This window comes from Sphaerodactylus townsendi, linkage group LG02, assembly GCF_021028975.2.
Source record: "Sphaerodactylus townsendi isolate TG3544 linkage group LG02, MPM_Stown_v2.3, whole genome shotgun sequence".
Classification (NCBI taxonomy): Eukaryota; Metazoa; Chordata; class Lepidosauria; order Squamata; family Sphaerodactylidae; genus Sphaerodactylus; species Sphaerodactylus townsendi.
In genome coordinates this window covers 127,520,218-127,544,907 of record NC_059426.1, presented here as the reverse complement: position 1 = coordinate 127,544,907, position 24,690 = coordinate 127,520,218, and the positions used below count along the sequence as shown (strand labels likewise).

The 24,690-nt window shown below is 41.2% G+C and overlaps 2 protein-coding genes across 2 annotated transcripts in view; one reads left to right on the top strand and one right to left on the bottom strand.

The window, feature by feature from the left end:
* The first annotated feature begins 1,278 nt into the window (after positions 1-1,278).
* THBS1 (thrombospondin 1) lies at positions 1,279-24,600 on the top strand. The gene is made up of 22 exons (XM_048484238.1): positions 1,279-1,579; positions 1,898-1,994; positions 3,172-3,752; positions 4,756-4,831; positions 5,024-5,220; positions 5,922-6,047; positions 8,991-9,084; positions 9,858-10,031; positions 10,683-10,859; positions 11,082-11,255; positions 11,636-11,763; positions 11,886-12,038; positions 13,360-13,578; positions 14,065-14,172; positions 14,425-14,584; positions 15,342-15,460; positions 17,450-17,684; positions 18,412-18,639; positions 19,179-19,450; positions 20,363-20,460; positions 20,591-20,730; positions 21,812-24,600. Exons 2-22 carry the CDS (start codon positions 1,928-1,930, stop codon positions 21,817-21,819), a joined length of 3,534 nt encoding a protein of 1,177 aa, XP_048340195.1. The 5' UTR covers positions 1,279-1,579; positions 1,898-1,927; the 3' UTR covers positions 21,820-24,600.
* The window catches only part of FSIP1 (fibrous sheath interacting protein 1), a 123,440-nt gene continuing 109,870 nt past the window's right edge, over positions 11,121-24,690 (bottom strand). The window contains exon 12 of the mRNA XM_048484247.1: positions 11,121-11,229. Coding sequence (XP_048340204.1) covers positions 11,224-11,229 — 6 coding nt within the window. The 3' untranslated portion in view covers positions 11,121-11,223. The remainder of the gene's footprint in view (positions 11,230-24,690) is intronic.

The window sequence follows — 24,690 nt, the reverse complement described above, 5'->3', positions numbered from 1 at the left end:
AGAAGTGGGATTCGTTTGCATACAAGAGATCCCTCCGTAGCTGCCTGAAGTGATGTATGTGCAGCAGGCTGGTGAAAGAGGCTGGCGCGCCTTCCCGGACTCTGTCGTGTGCGTCATCCAGACTTCCAGCCTGGGGCGGCGACGGGGTTGATTTTGCCCTTGGATGGGGCTGGTCGATTACCTGAATCGGCCAAGGAGGGAGCGTCCTGCGCTCCCGGGAAAGAGCCTCCGCTTCAGCCCCCTCGCCCTGGCTGCCTCCACGTCAAAGGCATGAATGGGATTCCAGACAGCTAGAGTCATATTGGCAACACGGGGCAGGTTGGCTCTGCTAATCTGCTCCCTATGCCGGCGAGGGGCAGAAGCTCGCAACGAGCTATCTCGGCTTGGACGAACTCGCCCACGGGGCCAGAGAGGAGCGCAAGGTCACGGCTCGTCCAGGCCGCACGAGGCTGGGTAGTCTTGAGTTATTATCAAAACGGGAGCCTCTCGTCGAGAATGCGCCCCAGCCCGGCAACTCCTGCCTTGGAAAGGGGCAGCCGCCGCTTGACGTTCAGCGGCGTTGTTTTCTATAAAAGGGAAAAAAAGGCCGCCCCCGCCCCCCGTTCGAGGAATGCCGGCTCGGAAAGCCCTAATTTCCCAGCTCGGGCCGCGCCATAAAGAGCGCGCGGGGCGCCTCCCAGCGGCCATGCGCGGCACCACCCCAACGAGGCGCGCTAGGTGAAGGCAAAGAGTGCGGGTTGGAAAGAGGCAGGAGTGCGCCCAAAGAATCAGTCGCTGGATGTATTGCAAACTTGCAACCGTTCATACTTCATTCCCACCGGGGAAAACAGTAAGCGACAACCGAAACATACTTGGGAAACGAGCAAGCCCGCCCTGTAGCTCATTCCCAAGGGTTTCAGAAGGGTTTCAGCAAGAACAGATTGATAAGCCCTACCCTCACAGCCAAGCTGAAGCGGGCATTCACAACAGCCCACGGCTGGCATCATCAACTCTCTTTGCTCTCGCTGCGCCCTGGAGCTGCTGCGATGGGAATCCCGCGCTCCTAACGCAACCAGCCCGCGGCAAAACGTCCCGTTGGAGTCAATAGGTCCTACCTAGCCGCCCCAGCACCTCCCCCCCCCCCCGCTCCTACGACATTTTGGGAGGGGGCGGGGATGCGTGTTTCTGCCCTGTTGGGAGGTAACTGGATAAACACCAGCCCGCTTCCCGCCCGGCGGCTGCTGATTGGCTCGCAGCGATCTCAGGAATGCGGGCGACCCCTTAAATGCAAGTGAGGCTTCGGCGACCACTCCAGTGCAAGCGAAGCGACCGGAGGCTGGTGGCCCGGGGGGACGTGCGGAGGCTGCGGTCCGTTCTTCACTCGTGTCACTCGACCACCGGCAAGGATCCCGCGGGGTGTTCCAGGGTCGCCTTATTCTCCCGGGGTTTTTACAACCGGCGCGCTAAAGTCAACCAAGCGGAACCTTAAGCGAGCCCAAGAACCACACAGGGATATCGATCGCGACGTCCTCACTGGGTTACTGCGGGAACTACTTACTATCCGCGGGATATTTGGGGTTCATCACCTCGTTCTTCAAAGGTAAGTGCTGAAGGAACAGCTTTCTGCCGGCACTGCTGTAGTATCGCTAGGGCGGAAAACTGGCGCATGCCTCTCAGCATCGAGCAGAGCTCTTTTTCTCTTTTCGTGCTACCTAACCAAGGGAGCTTGGCCTTGGGGTAGCGGAGAAACAGAAAAGCTTCTTACGCTCTGTAGTGATGCTGGTCTCGAGTCTAGCTGTTCATCGTGTTCTCTCTGTACCCTTTTTCTGTCCCCTCTCTTTGCCGTCCCGTTGCCTGCCAGTCGCTGCGGGCGAGCGCCCTTCCAGTCACCAGTTGCGCTCTGCTTTCCTTGTTTCAGGGTTCTCTACTTGGGAGCGAGATCGCCACCATGGAGTTATCGGGCGTCCTCTTTCTCCTTCTGATGCTCGGGCTGTGCGCAGCCAACCGGATTCCAGGTAAAAGCAGGAGTGGGGCTGGTGGCGCGCCTGGCCGGTGTGTGCGTGCGCGCGTGTGCTCAAAGCACGCTCGGTTAGACGAGGGAGAAGGTGGCTTGCCTTTTGAGTAGCCGCGGGCCATTGGGTTTGGCAAAAGGCCTTTCCCAGCTGGCGACAGGGCCGGGGACGGTGGGCTGCTTGACGCCCCCGTTACCTGTAGCGAGTTTGTCGGCGAAAAGAGCGCGCGGGCCATTGTCCTTGGGCCTTTTGACACACTCTTGGACGGAACTTCTGGGGCGTCCAGACATGGGCGGGGGGGAGGGACAAATAGAAGTTAATTCCTAAGAGAGTCACCTCTGCCTGCCTGAGAGGAAGGGCTGTCCCTAATCCCCTGCTTTCCCTTGGGAAGACACATATTCAAAGTCGTTATTTCGTTGGAGTGCCAGCCTGTTATTCAGAGCAGTTCCTGTGTTTGAGTTCTGTCACCCCTCAAAGATGCTCACAATTGCTGCCAAGCTGGTGTGCAGTGGGACTGTACAAACCTTGTAGGACATTATTGTGCCCCTGAGTGGAACCCCTGTGGGCCATGCTAGTGTGGCTGTTTTCTTTTGCCTCCGAGCATGTCTCTGCTCTCAAAAAAATCTATGCTTCCCATCTCTTTATTGACCTTTGGGTCTCCCCATGAAAGGGGCTGCTGTATTCTGAAGCTGCTCTTCGATCACCTGGCTTCATGAAGTTTCAGCTTTTGGCATGATCTCCTAAATTGTTTTAGTGGCTTGCCATGCGGTTTTCCTCAGCCAAAGCCTTTTAAGAGGGCAGGGAAGCCAAAGAGGATTCCTAGACCTGCATTAATGGAGGACTGCCAGTAACCCTTGTCCTTCTTTTGAGCCATGAATACAGGAAGATGAATTGAATTTCATAGAAAAGTTCCTATCAAAAAAAGTGTATCAGCCTAGAAACTGAGTAATGTTTTAGCTGCTGCCCATTTGCAGAGCTTAGAGTGTGGGAAGGGGCAAGATGTGCTGGAAAACTAGAGATGGGCAGATAATGAAGGGCTTCTAGGCAACAGTGGAGGTAAAGACTCTTGATTATTTATTGCCTGTAACCCAACACTCATTTTTTCTCTTCACTTCTTAACACCATTCATTCCTGTCCTGGCCAATAATCTTTAATCTGTGTTCTCTTATTCTCTTGGCAGAATCTGGAGGTGATGATAACAGTGTATTTGATCTATTTGAGCTCATTGGTTTTTCTCGGAAAGGAGCTGCACGCAAGGTAGGAGGGGTATATCTGGCAAAGGGATCGGAGACCTCCAGCCCTGCCTACCGCATTGAAGATGCTAACCGTATCCCAGCTGTTCCAGACCACAAATTCCAAGACATTCTTGACTCTATCCAAGCTGAAAAGGGCTTCATCCTATTGGCTAATCTTCGCCCAATGAAGAAGAGCCCTGGCACCTTGCTAGCTGTGGAGCGCAAGGACAACTCTGGCTATGTGTTCAAGCTGGTGTTGAATGGCAAGGCAAAAACCTTGGACTTGAGTGTCTTTACCAAAGAAGGCAATCAGACTTTGGTGTCGGTGGAAGATGTTGAGTTGCCTACCTGGCAATGGAACAACATTACCCTTTTAGTTCAGGAGGATCAGGCCCAGCTCTATGTGGGATGTGAGAAGATGGTGAATGCTGAACTGGAAATCCCAATTCAGAATGTCTTCACCAGGGACCTGGCCAGCAGTGCCAGACTTCGTATTGCCAAAGGGGGAGTTAATGACAACTTCCAGGTGAGAAACCTTGTTTTTTAAGTAGTGAATTTATAAGTTCATGGTAAGGCCTGTCTTATCATGAAGCAAAGAGAAATGGTTTCTCGGAGCAAAATATTTCAAAGTCCGTATCACTTTCCTGTTTCTGCTCTCTAATATTTTAATGGGGGAAGAGCAACCATTATGTCTTTTTGCTTCAGGTACAAAATTATGTGTTCAGATAGGCTTAATATCTCATCTATGTTTGTGAGGAACAGAAACTGAAGGAGAAGCATTGTTGTGCAAATGAGTATTCTGGCCCAAGTAGGTTATGTTAGTCTAACAGCCCCATCCAAAAGAGTGGGGGAAGGGCTCTAGCAGTGGCTTGGCCTTGTGCTGGCATGTTTGCCCTCCCTAGGACACTTACCCTGGCGGAGGGGGCAAACAAGCTGGCAGCCACCCATCCCATAGCCCTACCACCACAGAACCTGGAAGTCCGGTCGGGGGGTAAGGCCTTTCCAGAGCTCTCAGTACTGTCAGAAAGCCCACTCGAAGGAAACAGGGCAGTACAGGGCAGTACATTCCACCGCCTCTGGGTTTGGATGAGGCTCCCCCTCAGTTACATGGACCTTTTCAAGTCTTATGGATGTGAATTCCTTTTGAAGTTATTCAAGAAACTGGAAATGTATATAACCTGGAAAACCTGTCATTTGAGAACAAGAAAGAAGTACAACTCTCAGGTGTTTAAATATAGTGCCTCTCTATCAGTTCAGTCTTAAACAGAGGTACACCTTTTAAAATCACTTTGTTCCGGTAAATTATAGATTGCAGTAAATGGAGGTAACTTTGGCACTTGGAAGAATGAAAACAACACAGGAAAAAATGGCTTTCTGGGTTTATTTTTGACCTTTTTTCCTTGTTACTGAACATACTGCAAAGAAATTTAATTTGATTTGCGTGTAATAGGCATATTTAGAAATGTGCAGCTTTATTTGTGATGCTGTCCTTTATTAGTAGCTAATATATGTCATTTTCTTGTCCACAGGGAGTGCTACAGAATGTAAGATTTGTATTTGGAACTACTGTGGAAGCCATCCTGAGAAACAAGGGCTGTGAAAGCTGTAAGTCTGCAAAATATCTCTAAAATTATCAACCCTAAAAGATTATTACTTAGTGTGAAAAGACACTGGCCTCAAATTAAAAACCAGTGAAACATTATTCATAAAGAAATTGCTGCCTTATGTCCTATAAATTCTGTGTACTATACAGTACATTTTGACTGTCACTATATATGCCTTTTGTTGTTGTTACAGCCACTAGAACAGTAATTAAACTGGACAATCCTATGAATGGCTCCAGTCCAGCTATCCGCACTAACTACATTGGCCACAAAACAAAGGACATCCAGGCCATTTGTGGGTTCTCCTGCGATGAGCTAAGCAATGTGTTTGTAGAATTACAAAGTCTGCGTGCTCTGGTTACGACACTTCAAGATTCAGTCCACAAAGTGGTAAGTGATTATTAAATACACAGTATTGAAACAAAAGAACAGATGGTTGCTTAGCATTCAATACTACATGGAAAACAAGCTGCATGCTTTCTGTGTGCAATCTGTTTTATCTGTAATAAGGCAGGCTTTTATAAAGCTGACCTGATGAGTAAAGGTCATCTTCCTGGGTGATCAGACAGGAAAACCTCTGTAAGTAGAAAGAAAGTTTGCCCTTTTCCTCTAGCTTGCTAGCATACACAAAAATTAGCATAAATATGTTGGGCAAGTAGACTCATAACTTGGTTCTTTTTTTACTAAGGGGTTGATTTTCTGGGTTTATTTTTAAGGCTACTGTAAGGGGGCATATGAAGAAACCAGTGTGAACCAAGTTATATACAAATAGAATTTTCATATTCTGACAGTTATCTTTTTATTGAGGTAGCAACTCTTTATGCTAGCTTCTGCAGGCAACATTTATAAGAGTTTACTATGAGAACTCTCTGTGTGATCACAGTGGGATGAATCAAATGGAGAATTTGTCACATGACTATGGCCATGTGACTAATATATTAAGTTCAATCACTTGGAAGCTGGACCACCATAATCAATAGGACTAACTTCCAAATAAAATCTTATGTGAATTTTGCTTTGAGTACCTCATTCAGACTAATCTTAAAGCTATGTTTTATGTACAGTTACAGACATTCTTTTTTCTCTTTTAGATTATAAACAATGAACTTGCCAGTGGTCCTTTTCAAATTAGTCCTGGAGCATGCATCCATAATAAAGTTGTGTACCAAAACACTGATGAGTGGACCACAGATACATGCACAACCTGTACTTGCCAGGTAAAAAGGAAGTTAACAGTTAGAAAAATTGAAATGTCTGATTTTCTGTCAGGATTATGTACCAAAGTAAAATTTGGTTGTGACTACCTTGGAAGGGGGCAAAGTGGAATATAAATGTATTAAATAAGCATATATGCAGAAAGGTGACCAGGCCCAGAAATAGACACAATGTGCCTGCATAAGGTATTATCTCATGTTTGCATCAGTATGTAAAAGCTTTAAATCCTGTCTTAGGCTCATTCCACACATGCAGAATAATTCACTTTCAAACTGTTTTCACTGCTCTTTGAAGCTGGGCGGAATAGCAAAATCCACTTGCAAACAGTTGTGAAAGTGGTTTGAAAACGCATTATTTTGCGTGTGCGGAAGAGGCCTTACAGTCTACTTGAATAATACCTTTGTGGAGGGGGGAAAAGTAGACTAATACTGAAATGATCTTGCAGTGTGATATTGTAGCTAGACCTCTACATTGGAGTAGAGATAGAAACAGGATATAAATCTTTTTTAGCTAATCTGGAGGAACCGGGTTTGATTCCCAGCTCTTTTTTATCTAATCTGGAGGAACCGGGTTTGTTTCCCAGCTCTGCTGCCTGAGTTGTGGAGGCTTATCTGGGGAATTCAGATTAGCCTGTACACTCCCACACACGCCAGCTGGGTGACCTTGGGCTAGCCACAGCTTCTCGGAGCTCTCTCAGCCCCACCTACCTCACAGGGTGTTTGTTGTGAGGGGGGAAGGGCAAGGAGATTGTAAGCCCCTTTGAGTCTCCTGCAGGAGAGAAAGGGGGGATATAAATCCAAACTCTTCTTCTAAGTAAATTCCCAGAGTCCAAAGAGCATGTTGCACAAGCCATTTAAGCCTATTCTGAGCATCTGGTTTGCATTATGTGCTATTAGTGGAATAGCAATCACATTTATTGCTTGGAAAACCTGACTATAAATTATGGTTTTGAGACATTACATTTAATACCAACTGAGTCTTTTCCGTTTTCTGAAAAAGCTAGGTATTTTTTAAAGGATTTTAAAGGAACTGCATGGGTTAAAATTGACAGGAAAAACCATTGTATATGTAACTGCAATAAAGTCTTCAGTCTCTAAAAAAGGGCTGATGAAGTTACATTACAGAGTAACTATTATAATATCATAGAGTGAAAGCATAGCTCAGTAGGTAGAAACTACGAGTTGCGTGCAAAGGATCCCATGTTCAAACATAGCATCTAGTTAAAAGAATTTCAGGTAGTCTCAGAAAGTTAGCTGCTGTTTTAAAAAATGCTACAGGGATAGATAGACCAGAAATCTAACTCGGGATAAAGAAGGTTGATAAATTCTTGATAAACTCTGTATCGTGCCCTATTTAACACAGAATCCTGAAAAAGTAACTTTAACGTTTATGTTAAGGTTGAAGTGGATGATCACGAGAGATGAATTCTCAAGAGATTTGTATACCTATCTTTTGTTGGTTTATTTTCAGTAAAGGGTAGTTGAAGGATACTGTCTTTTTAATTAGAGGAACTGCATGAAGAGGGATTCTTTAACACTTTTTCCTCTGACCATTCCTCCACTTAAATTGTGTCCACACTTCTGTCTGTTACTGCCCCTTTGCCCATTTTTTTCCTAAAAATAACTATTGACAACTCTGAGCAAAAAATACTGCTCAAGGGGAATAGCAACTGCAGCCTCTTGTTGCTATTCATATAAAAATACATTGGGAGACTATTACACACATCTCCCATGTAATGTCTACTTTGTCTCTGAATATCTCAGAAAGGACCACATATTTTTGCATCTAAAAGAATAAGAAGAAATAGTTTACAATGCTATCTTAAGCAGAGTTACACCCTTCTAAGCCTACTGATTGCAATGGACTTAGAAGAAGTGGCAACTCTGTTCAGGATCACACTGTATGATTCAGGTGCCATAAGACTGTGCCATTGTTAGAGCCATAAACTAACATAGCTATCCTTGTAAAAACCTATCAAATGTGCTTTTTGATACTGTTTAGATCCTTCAAAAATCTGAACATGCTGACAATCTGTAGGAATTCATTTTTTTCATTAAACAATACTGAAATTTTTTGTATATTGCTGGCATCTGTTGTTATCACTAGTTATATTGTTCTGTAAAATCTACAAAAGCACATTTTTATTTATTATCCTTTAAGAAAGAAAACTGGCAAAAGTATAAACCTTTTCAAAGCACTGTTCATTCTTATACAGTGCAGCTTTTGGATTAAGATGAAAGCCATGTCCAAGTGTAACATGGCTTGTTGGAGTCTGAGCCAACTCTATTAAATGCATTTTATCTTTGTCCATATAATCAACTGAAACTTAGACTAGAAAATGGGAAAAGCTGGCTTCATGATACTTGTTAGCTGCCTGACATTACTTCTGAACAGCTATTCACTGATATTTGACTAACACATTTGGGAAATGCCATTTGGTTGGCATTAACAAAGGAATCACTGAAAACATCATGACTATGAATGACACAGTTACCATTTTTGTGTTCACCCATTTCTATAGACATTGCTGAGGTCAATGATAGAAACTGTACACTGTTGTTTATAACACGATTCCAACATTTTTTTAAACGAAAAATAGTTTGGGGAGGGTTACAGTCAGAATCAGAAGAGCAGCAGGAGTGCATAGCCCTGTTTGTATGCATTGTTTTTCCTATTCAAAATAAATTTTCAAAGCTCCCTGTCAGCAGGGAAAAATAATCTTTGGAGGGAGATTTTTCAGGGAGAAATTGCAAGGGATAAACAGCACATAAACTTCTGCTCCTGCTCACAACCTTCTGAAGCTATTTTTCCCCCATTTTTTTAAAGTGCAGGAAAATTGCACATAGCAACATCTAGTTGGGCAGCAGATCTCTTTGAAAAATCCCTTCTGTACTGAAAGAGTGCTTTTATGTGTTTAATTGTTAATTTTGTCATTTTTCTATTAGAACTCTGTTGTCATCTGCCATAAAGTGTCTTGCCCTATCATGCCTTGTTCAAATGCCACTGTTCCTGATGGAGAATGCTGCCCACGATGCTGGCGTACGTAACTAAAAAGCTTCTTAACATTTTCAGCAGTGATTTAAGTGGAGCTACTGTTCTAGAATGTGTTCCAAGTACCATCATGTTGGCATAACATTCTATTGCCATAAGTCTTGGAGAGACCATGGAGGGGGGTGTAATACTAAAGTTTTCTAAAAAGATCATGTCCTTCTCTGAGTAATCCTTATTTTGTTCAGGGGCTCAGAAAGTTTGCACTGCATACATGAAAGCCATATTTTCATGCATGCCATTAGCCATTTCCAGTAAAAACACGATATATATTTCTGTACTACATGCCCTTTTTGCTTATATAAATATGTTCACTAGAACAACCACCACCAAGAATCCATGTAATCTAGTTCTGAATTCATATATTACAGGTATTGTTGTGTGACCTAGACAGGTACTAAAAGAAATGGAAGGGGAGAAATGTTGCTTATTACGCTGTCCTGTTCCATGTTACCAAGAAGGGCAGTAAAGACTCTTATGGTAATTAGTACTCTCCCCAAGAATGCTAATTTGCTCACTTGGCACTCAATGAAACAGCTCAGTGTCAGCAGTTGTTGATTTTTCCAGGCTAAAAGCTAAGGAATTAACCCAACTGTTCCTGTAGAATAAAACAAGATTATCTGAAAAACTGAATGGCTGCTTCCGAATACAGTTTCAACAAATAAAAAATAGCTTATTTTTTCCTCAGAATAATTTTTAACATTGACTATGTGGCAGAAAATTGCTTATCTATCATTCAAACATGAAAATTCTTCTCTTTTCAGCTAGTGACTATGCAGAGGACGTTTGGTCTCCGTGGTCCGAATGGACTACTTGCTCTGTGACCTGTGGCAATGGCATTCAACAGAGAGGCCGTTCTTGTGATAGCCTCAACCATCGCTGTGAAGGCTCTTCCATACAAACTCGTACCTGCAATATGCGGGAATGTGATAAGAGATGTAAGCATTTCACTAACTAGCATAGAAAAACAGTTTCATTTTGTATTGTCGAAGGCTTTCACGTCCGGAATTACTGGGGTGCTGTGTGGTTTCCGGGCTGTATGGCCGTGTTCTAGCAGCATTCTCTCCTGACGTTTTGCCTGCATCTGTGGCTGGCATCTTCAGAGGATCCTCTGAATATGCCAGCCACAGATGCAGGCGAAACGTCAGGAGAGAATGCTGCTAGAACACGGCCATACAGCCCGGAAACCACACAGCACCCACAGTTTCATTTTGTTGACCTGAGTTTGGTCTTTGCCTTTTTGTGACGCCACTGCTCCTTATGAATAATTTAGCATAGTTAATCTGTTAATAAATGAACATCAATGCAAAAGTATTCATTACTAATGAATAGTTAACTACTAATAGCAATGAAAATCATACTGAACTTGTTATTGCTAGCTTTGGCAAACACAAAATAAAATATAGTGATTTTTATATTTAGAATCTAATATGTTACATTAGTAATTGTCCATCTGTGATCATAGTATTTTAGAACAGAATTACTGTTAGATTAAAAAACAACCTGTCCCTCTTCTATTGACTATGACTAATAAACAGTTTAAGCAAACTTGTTCCTTCATAGTTCACAATAGGTCTGTCTGTTTACAGTCAAACAGGATGGTCGCTGGAGTCATTGGTCTCCTTGGTCTTCTTGCTCTGTTACTTGTGGATCTGGCTTGATCACTAGAATCCGTCTCTGCAACTCTCCGCTTCCTCAGATGGGAGGTAGACAGTGTGAGGGAGAGGCAAGAGAAACTAAATCTTGCCATAAAGATGCTTGCCCAAGTAAGTTGAACAGTAAAAATTGAGACTGTTACTCACCAATTCAGGTGAAACTTTTCAGAATTGTTACCTCTTTTCACAACTTCCACCATCAGATTATTGCAATCATTTTGAACCCTCCCCCTCGAGTAAGAAAAGTCAGAAATGCATCTGTACACAATGAGTATATTTGAAAGTGCCAGTGGATCCATGGATATTTATGCTTTCAATATTTTTTTTCTTTAGTAAATGGGAACTGGGGACCATGGTCACTGTGGGACACCTGTGCAGTCACATGTGGAGGGGGCATTCAGAAGCGTAGCCGTCTCTGCAACAATCCTGAACCACAGTTTGGAGGGAAGGACTGTATTGGTGATGCTGTAGACACTCAAATCTGCAACAAACAAGATTGTCCAATTGGTGAGTAATTATCATTCACTGTGGAACACAAAGCACTGTTTGGTAGCTGTGCCAAAACCAAGTTCCCTACAAGGGTATAATTTGTTTCTTTGAACAAGGACCACTTGGATAAGTCACTATCTTACCTGTAGGATTCTTTCTACTGTTCTTGTTTCTTGTTTGTGCAATGTAGTGTAGAAGATCAGTCCTACCTGAGTACTTTGTGTAGGAAATTCAGGTTAGATTTGAAGGAATTCTTCTATGAATATTTCCAAGAGTATTTATTAAATTAGCCCACAGCTTGCTATTGTTGTTCTATGTGAAGACAACAGTTTGAACCCCTTTTTGACTCATACCTTTATCATAATATTTTGGACACATACCTTTATCTTGTTTCTCAGATGGGTGCCTATCTAATCCCTGCTTTGCTGGAGCAAAATGTACTAGTTTCCCGGATGGTTCTTGGAAATGTGGTGCCTGCCCTGCTGGTTATCATGGAAATGGAGTTGAATGCAAAGATATTGATGAGGTAAGAAGACTTGAATCTCGTGTGTACAGTAGACTAAAATTTGAAGAACAAAATATTGCAAACATATACAAGCAAGCCTGCAACTAACCTTTTTTCTTTTCCTACAAACTTTTGAACTACAGTGTCAAGAGGTCCCTGATGCCTGCTTTGTAATTGGTGGAGTGCACAGGTGTGAGAATACTGAGCCAGGATACAATTGCCTACCTTGCCCATCACGTTTTACTGGAAGTCAGCCCTTTGGTCGAGGTGTGGAGCATGCAATAGCAAACAAGCAGGTAGTGCCAAAATATAAAAATCCCCTGGTTACAAAACCTCACTTATTTGCTAATTCTACAGCAGATACGCTTACCCAGGACAGAAAAGAACAAGTTCTGAATATAATTCTATAAGTATCCTCTCTGAAAGAAGAGCAGTTATTATTTAGCACATTATCATATTTGTTCCTGTGATTGTTCTCTCAAATGTACAGTTTGCATATAGACAGGTTAGTGTGAACTCAAATCTGCAACCAGGAAAAAGGTGGCAATTTTTATTATCACACCTACATATTTATGTAGCTATTTTATGCTGCCTCGCCAGAGAATATATCCCAAGCTGCTTTCAAAATAAAACATAATAAAAACAAATCATTAAAATTATCAATTAAAATCCAACATTCATACAGCACTGAACAGTGTGACACAGTAGTTTTCAGACCAAAACCTCACTAACATGGTGTTAAAAGAGCTCTTAACTAAAAGCCTGGGTGAGCAGAACAGTTTGGGCCTGGCACCTAAAAGAGCATATACAGCACAGGCACCAGGCAAGCCTCAATTGGAAGGACATTCCATAAGTGAGATGCAACTACTAAAATAGTTGTATTTCTGGTTGCTGCCTGTCTCACTTCTAAAGGTGGAGGCAAGAAAGGCAGATCTTAACTAGCCGCCTATACAAAATAGCCACCTATACAAAATGGGAGGAGCCAGTCCTTCAAGTACAATTGTTGCTGACTCCCAGCATGTCTCAAGTTCACACTAGATTCTGTATAACTTAAAATGAATTCAGAAGTATATAATCTCAACCTCTTAAAACAGTGATATAGTAGGTGTGTCATCTGTTAAGGACACACACACTTCAAATGTTACTGTCTTATAAATTAAGTCAGTAAGTACCAAGTTATGTACAAATGTATGAGTTGAATCCAGCCAGATTTTCTTGTTAAAAAGGGAGGCATCAACTTTTAACCACCTGAAAAGGCTATGCAGAGATATAAGCGGCCGCGACTTACCGCGGTCGCCATTGCTGCTGGGGAAGGGACAGCCTCCCACGGGCGGCCGGCTGCCTCGCGAGTTCCCTCTGCTCGCGAGGCTTTGGTTCTTCTCGGCGCCCTGCAATGACGCAGGGCACCCTGACGTCATCTTGGAGGAGGGCCGGGCAGCCTATTTAAGGCTAGGCCCGGCTTTGCCTCCCCCCCATCATCTAGTTCTCCTAAAGATGAGTTTTAAGAAAAAGCATAATTTACTGTTGTTTGTACATAAATGTCTACTGCGTTCTTTCTATATAGGTCACACTCTTGCAAATACAAGTATAATTTTCTTGTGTGCTTACTTTCTGTAGGTCTGCAAACCAAGAAACCCCTGCACTGATGGTACACATGACTGTAATAAGAATGCAAAGTGCATTTACCTTGGCCACTTTAGCGACCCCATGCATCGCTGTGAATGTAAACCAGGCTATGCTGGTAATGGTATTATCTGTGGAGAAGATACAGATTTAGATGGGTGGCCGAATAAGAACCTTCCTTGCATTGCCAATGCTACATACCACTGCAATAAAGTAAGCATTTTTTCCAAGTTCTCACATAACCATTACATTAATTAGTACAGTCCTAAAATTTCAGCAATAGTATACTTCTAGAAACAATATTAGGATCAAAGGCTTATCATAAGAAGTCCAATACTGTCAGAACAACCACTCTGACTGGGTCATAACTGCAATATATTTGTACATTTTTGAGGTCTCAGATTGCAATATCTATACAATACAGTATGGCTTGCTTATGCCCATTCAGTGGATTTAAATACGCCTAATTCTATGGGGATTATGCTTCATGTGCCTGTTCCTTGTAATTGCGCATGTCTTAACATTTCCATTTCTTGTTAAAAGTTCTGAATTAAAGCATGCATCCTTAGTAACATTGATGACTGAAAGAAATTCATGAAATTGTCGCACAAAAAATCAAAGTTGCTCTACTATGCTTACAAGCCCATTTTGGAAGATTTCATGGTTGTGATTAGAAGTAATTCTATTGCTTTTCCACAGGACAACTGCCCCAACCTTCCTAATTCTGGACAGGAAGACTATGATAAGGATGGAATTGGTGATGCCTGTGATGATGACGATGATAATGACAATATTCCAGATGGCTTGGTAAGATCTTGAAAACATGCATGATCTTTTCATAACTTAGACTATGGCCATCGTATGTGTTTCGTAGCTGTTTGCTGTTTCAGGATTTAAAAATAATGAAAATATTTCCGTCAGATTCAGTATGTTCTTGGAATCTTTTTCAAGATTAGCAAGGACTGTGGTGATCAAAACTTTGATTCTCCAGTTATTCCAGGAAACATGTCACAGGTATGTTCATGTTTTTAATGGGGTTTTTAAAACATTATTTTACAGGACAATTGCCCATTCATTTACAACCCACAACAGTATGACTATGACAGAGATGAAGTTGGTGATCGCTGTGATAACTGCCCCTACAATCACAACCCAGATCAGATAGACACTGATAGCAATGGAGAAGGAGATGCCTGTGCTGTTGATATTGATGGAGATGGTATGATTCCCTTGTGTTTTCTCCTCCCCTCCCCCCATCACACATTAGCAATTATGTTCACTAGAAGGTTTAATATTTGGTCTATTGTTATATGTACAGCACTCCCTTAGAGGTGCTAGCCAGAGAAAGGTCTATGTCATAATATACTTTGTATCCAACATTTTGGTGTCTGAAATGAAACTTCCCCATTTAACAATGAATATCAGTCACAACCAGTGTTCTCCTACCCGACTCCCATTAAAATGAGGGGAACCTCCATCTACACTGTCACACTAATTTCTCAAATTCATAATACAACAGATTATAAATGAGGGCTGCCCTGACCTGAGGTTTGTACAGGAGATCCCATAATGGCACTCTTAATGGTGTCCAAAATCTGCTACATGAAGCAGTCACTGCTTGTCTTGCCTCACAGTTGGTCTGCTTCTGCTTCTTCAATTTATTATTTAGTCCATGTAGAAGAGGTTTGAATTTGTTATATTTGGACATCTTTGTTAGATGTGGATCACCAATGAAACATTGTGATGCCACAGGATATAGTGCAAATTGCAACATTGTTGCTATGGATTATATCAAAGAAAAGGAGCATTTATAGTGACAAGAATTAATTGCTTGTTTCCTTTATTTGTTCACTTCCATACTGTTCCCTCCCACAAACAATGTACAGAGTTGCACCCTTCTGAGGTCATTAAAGTCAATGAGCTTAGAAGTGAAGGTGTGCTTGTGCCTTAAATTATATAAATTGTTTATGGTTTAGGCATTCTTAATGAAAGAGACAACTGCCAGTATGTGTACAATGTGGATCAGAAAGATACAGACTTGGATGGTGTTGGAGACCAGTGTGACAACTGTCCTATGGAGCACAATCCAGATCAGGTTAGTTCCTAATAACTCTGCTGGCAGTGCTTGGCCATCCATGTTTCATTGCAAGACATGCCAAGTGGCAGCCTAATCAGGGCAGAACACAACTCATGCAGATGCTAGTCAACAAAAGTGGTAAAAGCTGTTAGTGGTGCTTGGACCGAAGAAATAGCTGAACATTGAAAAAATTAATCAATTAGATATGTGAGTACATAAAATTCCTGTATATATTGCTAGATGTAGTATATTATGGTTACAGGAAAATCACTTGGGCATCTATAAAAATATTACAGCTTCAAGTATAGAATTTGTTCAAACTGAAGAACAAAGTCCTGTCACATCAGCAAATGACACACATAGCTAATAATGGGAGGGGGAATCATCTGTGGTGAAATTTAAAACATGATGTAACTGGTTTAGTAACAACACTCACCCATTTCAGCCTTCAGATAGAACATGTACTGAACACTGGAGTATGTGTTCATAAGAAAGTTATACTAATGCTACAAGTTGACCTGAGGCAAAGAGTGCAGTGAGTTTCATCTCGCATCAGTGCACAAGTAAGATGCTTTAAGGACAAAAGTTAAAGCATTGCAAAATATCTTCCTCACAAAGACTGCTATTTTCCCTCTTTTAGCTGAGCACAAGAAAGAGGATTTTCTCCCTCTCTGTTACCAAAGTTAAGAAGTATATCCAAGCATTAATGTATGTAATCTTTACCAGATTAAGAGTTCTGAAAGGGGAAATCCAATTCCTCTCATTTAATTTGCTAGTTCTAAGGCAGCAGTAAGTAAAACTTGTATAGTCGTGTTATGTACAAGACAGCAGGGTTAATAGCTTCAGGGGCATAACTTGAATGCTTGAATGGTCCCAGCAAAACTGCAGTAAATTACTGGAATCTTGATTTCCCCTGCAGGCTTTGTTGGTTAAAACTTACAATATGAAAACTCTGGTTTTTTTAAGATGCTCCATTTTTAACAAAAGGACACACACACTTCAAACAGTTTATAACCAACTGTGCTAAAGAACTCCAAATATTCCAGTTTTGGAAATATTTTGAGACTTATTGTGAGCTATAGTACATCTTGCTTTTGACCATTAACCAAATTTGCAGTAAGTCAAGAGCTGATAACTTGTGAAAGACTGAGCACGCTCAGTCTGCATCTAGATGTCTTAGAATCATGCTTCAGTCAATCAACATAATGTAAAAATGTACATAAATTGTGAATCAGTCCACAGTATCCACAGCATTTCTAGAGGAGTCCCATCAATATTACACAGTATTGGTATGCATGTAGAAAACATTAACACAAACTATAATATTGTATTATGACGTGTGAGGCATTAAAAGGCCTTTCAAACTGTTAACACTTTAAAACAGTCAGGTAATTCAGAGGTACAGTTCTACAGTATTTATACTTAGAAAGTACAAAGGGCCTTTTATCTCCAAACTGAGGTTGATTCTGGCAAAGACTTTGCATGGCAATGCTTGCCAAAAGAAGACTCAGAAACCACACTGCTTATTCAGGGGCCTAATACTCTAAATGCATGACTAGGTATTGGTTAATAAAGTATATTTAAATATGCCAAAACAAGGTGAGACAAGTAGTTTTGCTACATCTGGCTGTATGAATTCCCAGGGAGGTGGCCTTTAAGGATGCATTCCAGTCCCAAATCCAGAATGCCTGCCAATGTGCAATGGGAATAACTATGTGTATGAGCCTGTCCTTTCATTCCAGTGGAGGTGATAGTTCCAAACACATATAAATGTCTGCCCATACAGATCTGTCCATTGTATTGAAGTAAAGGGTTGCATCTTTGCCATTACAACTTCCATGCCCACAAATAATCACTGCACTGGGCCAAATAGGGTCTGATATATGTGCCGAGCTACATCGTTACTTGTCATCGTTACTTGTCATTGTTATTTTCAATACAGATTATTTCTGTAATCAGTCCCTTCTTAGATGCATGCTATAATAGCCTTATCTGTTTTTCTTCCAGACGGATTCTGACTCTGACCGCATAGGTGATAAATGTGATAGTAACCAAGATATTGATGAAGATGGTCATCAAAATAATCTTGATAATTGTCCCTATGTGCCAAATGCTAACCAAGCTGACCATGACAAAGATGGGAAAGGGGATGTCTGTGACCATGATGATGATAATGATGGAATCCCTGATGACAAAGATAACTGCAGACTGGTTGCAAATCCAGATCAGTTGGACTCTGATGGTAAGATAAACAGTCCATGGTCCAATTGTCACAGGGTTGAGGACATTTATCTAGTGTGTGTGATCCTTTTGAAAATCTAGCAAGTATGCTTTCTGTTTTGCGATTGTAGCCTTTTCTGATCTGGCAGATATCTCCTTTCACCTGATCTAGTGTGTTCCTGTGTACACACACAAGTTTCCAGCCTGCAAAAGCTTACCCTGACACTTCAGTGGAGGGACAGTGTGCACATATGGGCGTGTGCCCTCACAGAGATTATAAGAAACTCATCTTCCATCAAGTCCCTAGTGCATGTTGAAGTGGTAGCAGAGCATTGGATCAATGGCAGTACATAAAAAGAATTAGAAAGGCAAAGAAAATATTTGGATATTAAATTTTTATGTTGCTTATGTCTAATGCCTTGTTTTTAATAGTTTGGGGGCTTTTTAATATGGAAGTTTTTAATTGGAAGCTGCCTTGAGCAGAGCTCTGAAGAAGCAGCATAAAAAGATTCTAAATTAAAATGATGCTATAAGGAAATTAGTACGTTAGTAGTTTATTCAGTTAATGCAAGACTGTTTAGGTTAATCAACATTGGCTTCATCATACCACTAATTCTTGGAAATGACTAATGATGGATTTCAGTGTATCACACTACATCAGATCTGAAATGTGGTGCAAATACAACATGTTCCCTTTTTAATGTGACTTCCACTTCACCATGTGTTCCTCATTTTTTTTTCTACAACAGGGGATGGACGTGGAGATGCATGCAAAGATGACTTTGATAAAGATAACGTGCTAGACATTGATGACATCTGCCCTGAAAACGTTGACATCAGTGAGACAGACTTCCGTCGATTTCAGATGGTTCCCCTGGATCCTAAGGGAACGTCCCAAAATGATCCCAACTGGGTTGTTCGTCACCAAGGCAAAGAACTGGTTCAGACTGTCAACTGTGATCCTGGACTTGCAGTTGGTGAGTGCACGCTTCAGACTCTTCTCTCTGTGTTTACTTACTTAGAAGGTCTTGTCTCTCCCAGCAAGCTGAAAGTGCACAGTCTTAGAGAATACTTCATATGGATCAACTTAACAAAAGTAACTTAGAATTCAATTTATCATGAAGATCCCTACCCTTCCAAAGCATAGCCTGGTCTTTTCTCAAGGGACATCTGGACAAATATACTCATAAAGTACACCCACCAGCATTGTGATAGGATAGGAGAGAAAATAAATCCTTCAGCAAGCTGCAATTTGAAAACCTGCAGTGGATAAACATTAACACAGCTTATCATTAAACAGATTAGGACAAAATAACTTGAGTGTATACTTATGCCTTTTCCAGTTGTTGAAGCACATACCATTAACAACAAACTTAAATTGATAGAAGCTCTTTTAATTATTTGGACCATGATATACAGCTGTTAATTCTCCATTAGAGCAACAAGGGACATGTTACTTTGAGAGCAGAGTACAATGATTACATGGTAACAATAATGTTTTCTTCTTTTCACCCAGGTTTTGATGAATTTAACGCTGTTGACTTCAGTGGCACATTCTTTGTTAATACTGAAAGAGATGATGACTATGCTGGCTTTGTGTTTGGATATCAGTCTAGCAGTCGCTTTTATGTAGTTATGTGGAAACAGATCACACAGTCTTACTGGCTTGATTTACCAACCAAAGCCCAAGGATATTCTGGCCTTTCTATTAAAGTAGTAAACTCCACCACTGGTCCTGGAGAACACCTTCGTAATGCACTGTGGCATACTGGAAATACAGCTGGACAGGTAAGAGGTTGTTTTTGCAATTAGCTTAACCTAACTTTCTGAAATTCTGACTATTAACACTGGTGTAGGAGGGGTCCATCTAAGAAAATACATTTCTGATGTGATGAAGAATAAAATGAATTGTAAAAAAATACTTGTGTCCATTTATGTTAATAAATGGACACAAGTATATATCAAGAACCTGGTGTGTACTCAAGCGCTCCACAGAAGTGCCTGTAAGAATTAGTTTTTCCCCATTTATTTCAATGAAGAGGGAACATAGTGAATATAGTCAGAAGTAGTTTCTTCAGCTTTGAACATTGCCTTTTAAATTACAGTTGCATGTTGCACACAGTACATTTGTCTCAAGTACAGTGGGGATGATTCACTTGAACAGAACAAACAATTGTGTGAATCAACTCTTCGAATTCTGTTACAAAGGACTTTCTTTGAATCATTCAGTCTATTTCAGATACAAAAAGTTGGCTACAGGAAGCACAATTGACTTCTGTTCCTTTCTGCCTTGCTCAAATCATTTATTTATTTATTTCTATTAGATTTGCTAACCCACCCTTTTCTGACTAACGCCAAGCTCAGGGTGGCTTAAATGCATACAATTACAACAATTTAACATTAAATCATTAACTCATCAATGTTAACACACAGGGCGAATAATAAAATCAGAGCCTAAAAGCCTAAGGGAACCAATCTTGTATGTCTTGCTCAGTGAAGAAGTGCACAAAATGCCCCTCCACAGTGAGGACCCACACATCTTCCCACTGGGCATTCAGGCAATGTAAATGAGGTGGTGATGGTGAACAAGAAGTGCAAGGTTTCTTTTCATCATGTCTGAAGAGGTCTCTGAGTACGCCGTAGGCCTCGTACCAGGCATAATCAGAGACTAGGTTATTCAGTTATATTTTTGCTTTTCAGGTGCGAACTCTGTGGCATGACCCTCATCACAATGGATGGAAAGATTTCACTGCCTACAGATGGCGACTCAGTCACAGACCCAAGACTGGCTACATTAGGTAAACATCCCATAGCATTGTTTTTTGCTAATTTTGGAAGCACAAACACTTCCAATGGCTAGCTTCAAATCTGCAGGATAAACGTGCTGCATTCCAGCCAAGATGCATTACCGTTGCTTTTTATTTGCAGAGTGGTAATGTATGAAGGAAAGAGGATCATGGCTGATTCAGGCCCCATTTATGACAAAACCTATGCTGGTGGTCGGTTAGGATTATTTGTCTTCTCTCAAGAAATGGTGTTCTTCTCAGATCTTAAATATGAATGTAGAGGTAAGAATTTATTTTTCCTTAGCACTGTTTCCTTGACTGAAAGGCATTGAAGTAACTCCTGTGGCAACTGTCTCTTATTTAAAATAATTTTATATATTAAAATTGTCATCTTTTTCATTTTATAAAATTATGAACTTTATAACATTCTGTAACTTTTGAGACATGCAAACTTATTGTGGAGAACCACACAAGCAAGGGCAATAGCTCAGCCTAGTGAATTCTTTCCTATATTTTAAATTGTTTGTATGTAGACATACCAGGCCTGTTTCTGTCTATTGCATTTCAAGTTACAACAATGTGTGTGTGCAGCAAGGGGAGGTTACTTTATAAAAGAACAAATCACCAACACCCTTAATGGAGTTTCATAAAGCTTCCCAAACAATTCCCCTTTTAGTAAGAGAAAAATGTAGTTTAACTTTAATGTATCAAAGAGTAACCCAAAGACCTTGTGGCCATTTCTGCATGGCCCAAAAACAGTACCCTAGGGATGGTAAAAACACCGTCCCTGGGGCGCTATTCGCACAGCTGTCATTGCTGCAGCACAGCAGCGCCATGCTCCCCCCCAAAAAAAAATGGCAGGAAAATGCTCCTTTCCTAATTCGCTCAATGAGCAAGTTATTGGGAAAGTGTTGTCTTCCCACCGGCACCGTGCGAAGCGCACCGGCATGAGGGCACCGCTTTTAGGCGCTGCCAGTTTGTTTGTTTACCTGCCTTTTCTCCCTGTGAAGCTCCGGAGGGCGGGAGGGACACGTCCATACTTCCCTCCGATCCCCCCAGGGATCAGAGGGTTGCATGGGCATGTTCCTTCCTTCATCCAGAGCTTCACAGGAAGAAAAGGTAGGTAAACAAAACCAACCAGAGGTGGCTCAGTGCAGAGCCGCCCCTGAGGCCTGCTGTGGCTTTGGGACCGCCCAAACGGGACCGTGCGAACGATCCCGTGGCTCCAATGGCATGAATTATGCCGGTGGCCAGTCGCTTCTGCTGCCCATGCAGAAACGGCCTGTGAGAAGCTGATCTACTAACTGTAGCTTAGTGACTAATTCATGAAAGAATAACTATTTGCTGCTTTCCTTTCTTACAGATCCCTGATCATAAGACTATTGATGCAGAAATTATTTCTGAAATGTTGGTATTGCACCTTCTGAAAAGTTGTTTAGTTTCTGCAAACCCTGGGACAATTTTGTTTGCTCTTGATTTTCTTCTGCCTTCATAAACTAGAGACTCAAAATACATTACCTCCTCAAGTGAATGTATTTGAGAGAGAGAACTGCAAAGTACACTTCAGACCTGACCTTTGTTGGCACAGAAGAGAACAAATGTCTTTCATGAATAAGAACATTCTTTGCATCTGGAGCCGAAGTGTCACTTCTGTATGAAAGGCAATTGCATAGCTGGGCATTGTCACTGTCCCTCTTTAACTGGAGGTCCAATGGAGGAGCACTTTTGTAATGAAAACGTCTTTATAATGTGCCATGGACTACTTTAAAATGAAATACACTTCAACTTGTGGGAGAGGTGGGTGGGAAGAAGGCAATTGTTAGATATAGGACTGTGCTTCCCTGGGGTTTACATCCAGACAAATTGGAGGAACTGTTACTTATCTGCCAGCAGCCTTATTCTGTGCATGTTTGCTCAGAGGCAAATCCCACTGAATTAAGTGGAACTTATTCCCACACAAGTGTGCACAGGATTGACATCTAAATCTGCTCAACTCATATGGAAATGCTTTGCTTCATTATATAGGAAAACTAGCTATGCCAGCTGGTTAGCCCCATGCAGCATAAAACAAGTTCCAAAAATTTCATTGTGGGATAAGAGGTGGAACAACATTGGAACATCGGATTGCACCAACTTGGTGAAAAATGGGATTCACAAAACTCTTGGGGAAAGCAAGTTTACATGTGCCACTGCATGACAACCTACGTCTGTAGGTTTGATACCAGAGGTAGCTAGTGCAAATGCAGCAAGAACATTTGAGGTGTCAAAGAGCACCTTCATCTCAGCTTAGCACTTATGTTGGACTTCAAAGAACTTTTGTTATGGTTACAAAGGCACAAAAATGATAAACACAATTAAATAGAAAAAATTCTACAATATGCAATGGGAGTTTTGGGTTTTTTAATAATGTTTTTTTATAAGCATTAAATTTTGTAGGTGAAAGGCTGTAGATAAAGAAAATGTAAAATATTTATTTTTTACCTATCCTGGCTGTTATAAATAACTGAAGGACTATTAATTAAAGCAGAAAGCAATGCATCAGGACTATCCACATAATCATTTTGCTACACGACTCCATGACTGTAAGACTGTAAATATACATTATTTATTGTTCTATAGATCTAGACAATAGAGCAGGGGTCCCCCACATCATGCCTGGTGGCACTGTGGTGTCCACAAACTCTTTTTCTTGTGCTCCCCTAGTGTTTTTAAGAAGTGGATAGGGCTTTTGACCAGCAAGGCTTCTGACTGTCTATTGGAGAATTGATTGGCTGTACACATGTATTAAAATGTTGCTTTGGTAGCAGCTGCCTGCACAGTACAAGGACGTACACTGTGTTACTGGAGTTAAGCTGTGGCAATCGATTTGTAGCCAATTCCACTTCCTGAAGCTGCCATTTTGTTGCTGCACCCACTGTGCCATGTTTAAATTCCAAATGTGCCCTCAGGCTCTAAAAGGATGGGGACCCCTGTGATAGAGTATGCTGTTATTTTAGTTGCAAAGAATGGTTTTCCCATAAGCAATGTGGAGCACAGAAAAAAGCAGCAAGATGGGGATAGGATTTATATGTTATTCTTAGTGACTGTTCTCCCCTCTTTTTTCTGCACAAGAAAGCTGGCAAAAGCAGGTTGCCTTGCTGCTGTACTGCCAAACCACAAAAGTTTTAGTGTTGACTATCCTGGTCTCTAGAAGAGATGGTGTCACTGTTTATGAACACTGGCCTCAGTCCATTGTCCAACACACTCCTACTTTTTAACAGGATTTGCACAAGAGATATTCTCAGTGGATTGTAGCCTATCAGCTCAGTAACGATGCTATATTGTGTTTTTGCATTCGTCATTCTGTCAGAATCCCTGCCTTAAAGAGGCTGCCAGATGGAAATGGCAGAGCCATTGTCATTTAACTTCTGCACACTCTGGTGATCACTGTATGGTTGCAGAAGTAGAAAGGCCTCTCAGATGGGATTTGGGGAGCATTATTCAAATATTGCTTCTGCTTAAAGGGGCAGCACAGTTATATCTTGAGCTTCATCTTGCTGCAACAAAAAGAATGTTAAAGGTGAAAACTTTCATGTACAAATATTACCTCATTATTTTTGTAAGGCTGAGAAAAGGAAAAAATACCTTTGAATCAGGCACAGTTTAGATAGCTAAAAAAATTAAAAGCTACTGTAGTATTAAAGGATGGAGGAAAGATGGCAAGCTGTACATAATTAAAATAGATTTTTTTGCAGAGACTCATGCTCCCAGTTAAAAAAAAGTATTGAAGCAATGCTAAGGACAATTTCTAATATTGTGTTAATTTGTTTTTATGTCATCTTGTATACCATTCCCTGTACTTGTATAAATTATTTTTTTCATTACTGTTGGAATAGTTAATCTCCTATTGTGTAGATATGCTATTTAAGTAATTTATCAGAAAATGCTACCTGTAGAACTAGTGTTTCTATTTTTATAAAACATTTGCACACTGAATTGAAGAATTGTTTGCTTCCCATCCCCAGTGTTGTTTCTATTAGTATATACTTTTTGTCTAAAATGAGCATATTTTGTACACAATTTAACCATTTTACAACTTAAAAGCTGTGTAAAATTGTACAATAAAATTTCTTACATACAAGAAACAATAAAAAAAGAAATCTGTATTTACAAATGTGAGGTCCAATGTTATTTTTGCTCAGTTCTTTAAAAGCCAGGAGCAACTAGTGTGGAAGTGGGGGCGTGTTCGGTGCTTTTCGAAGA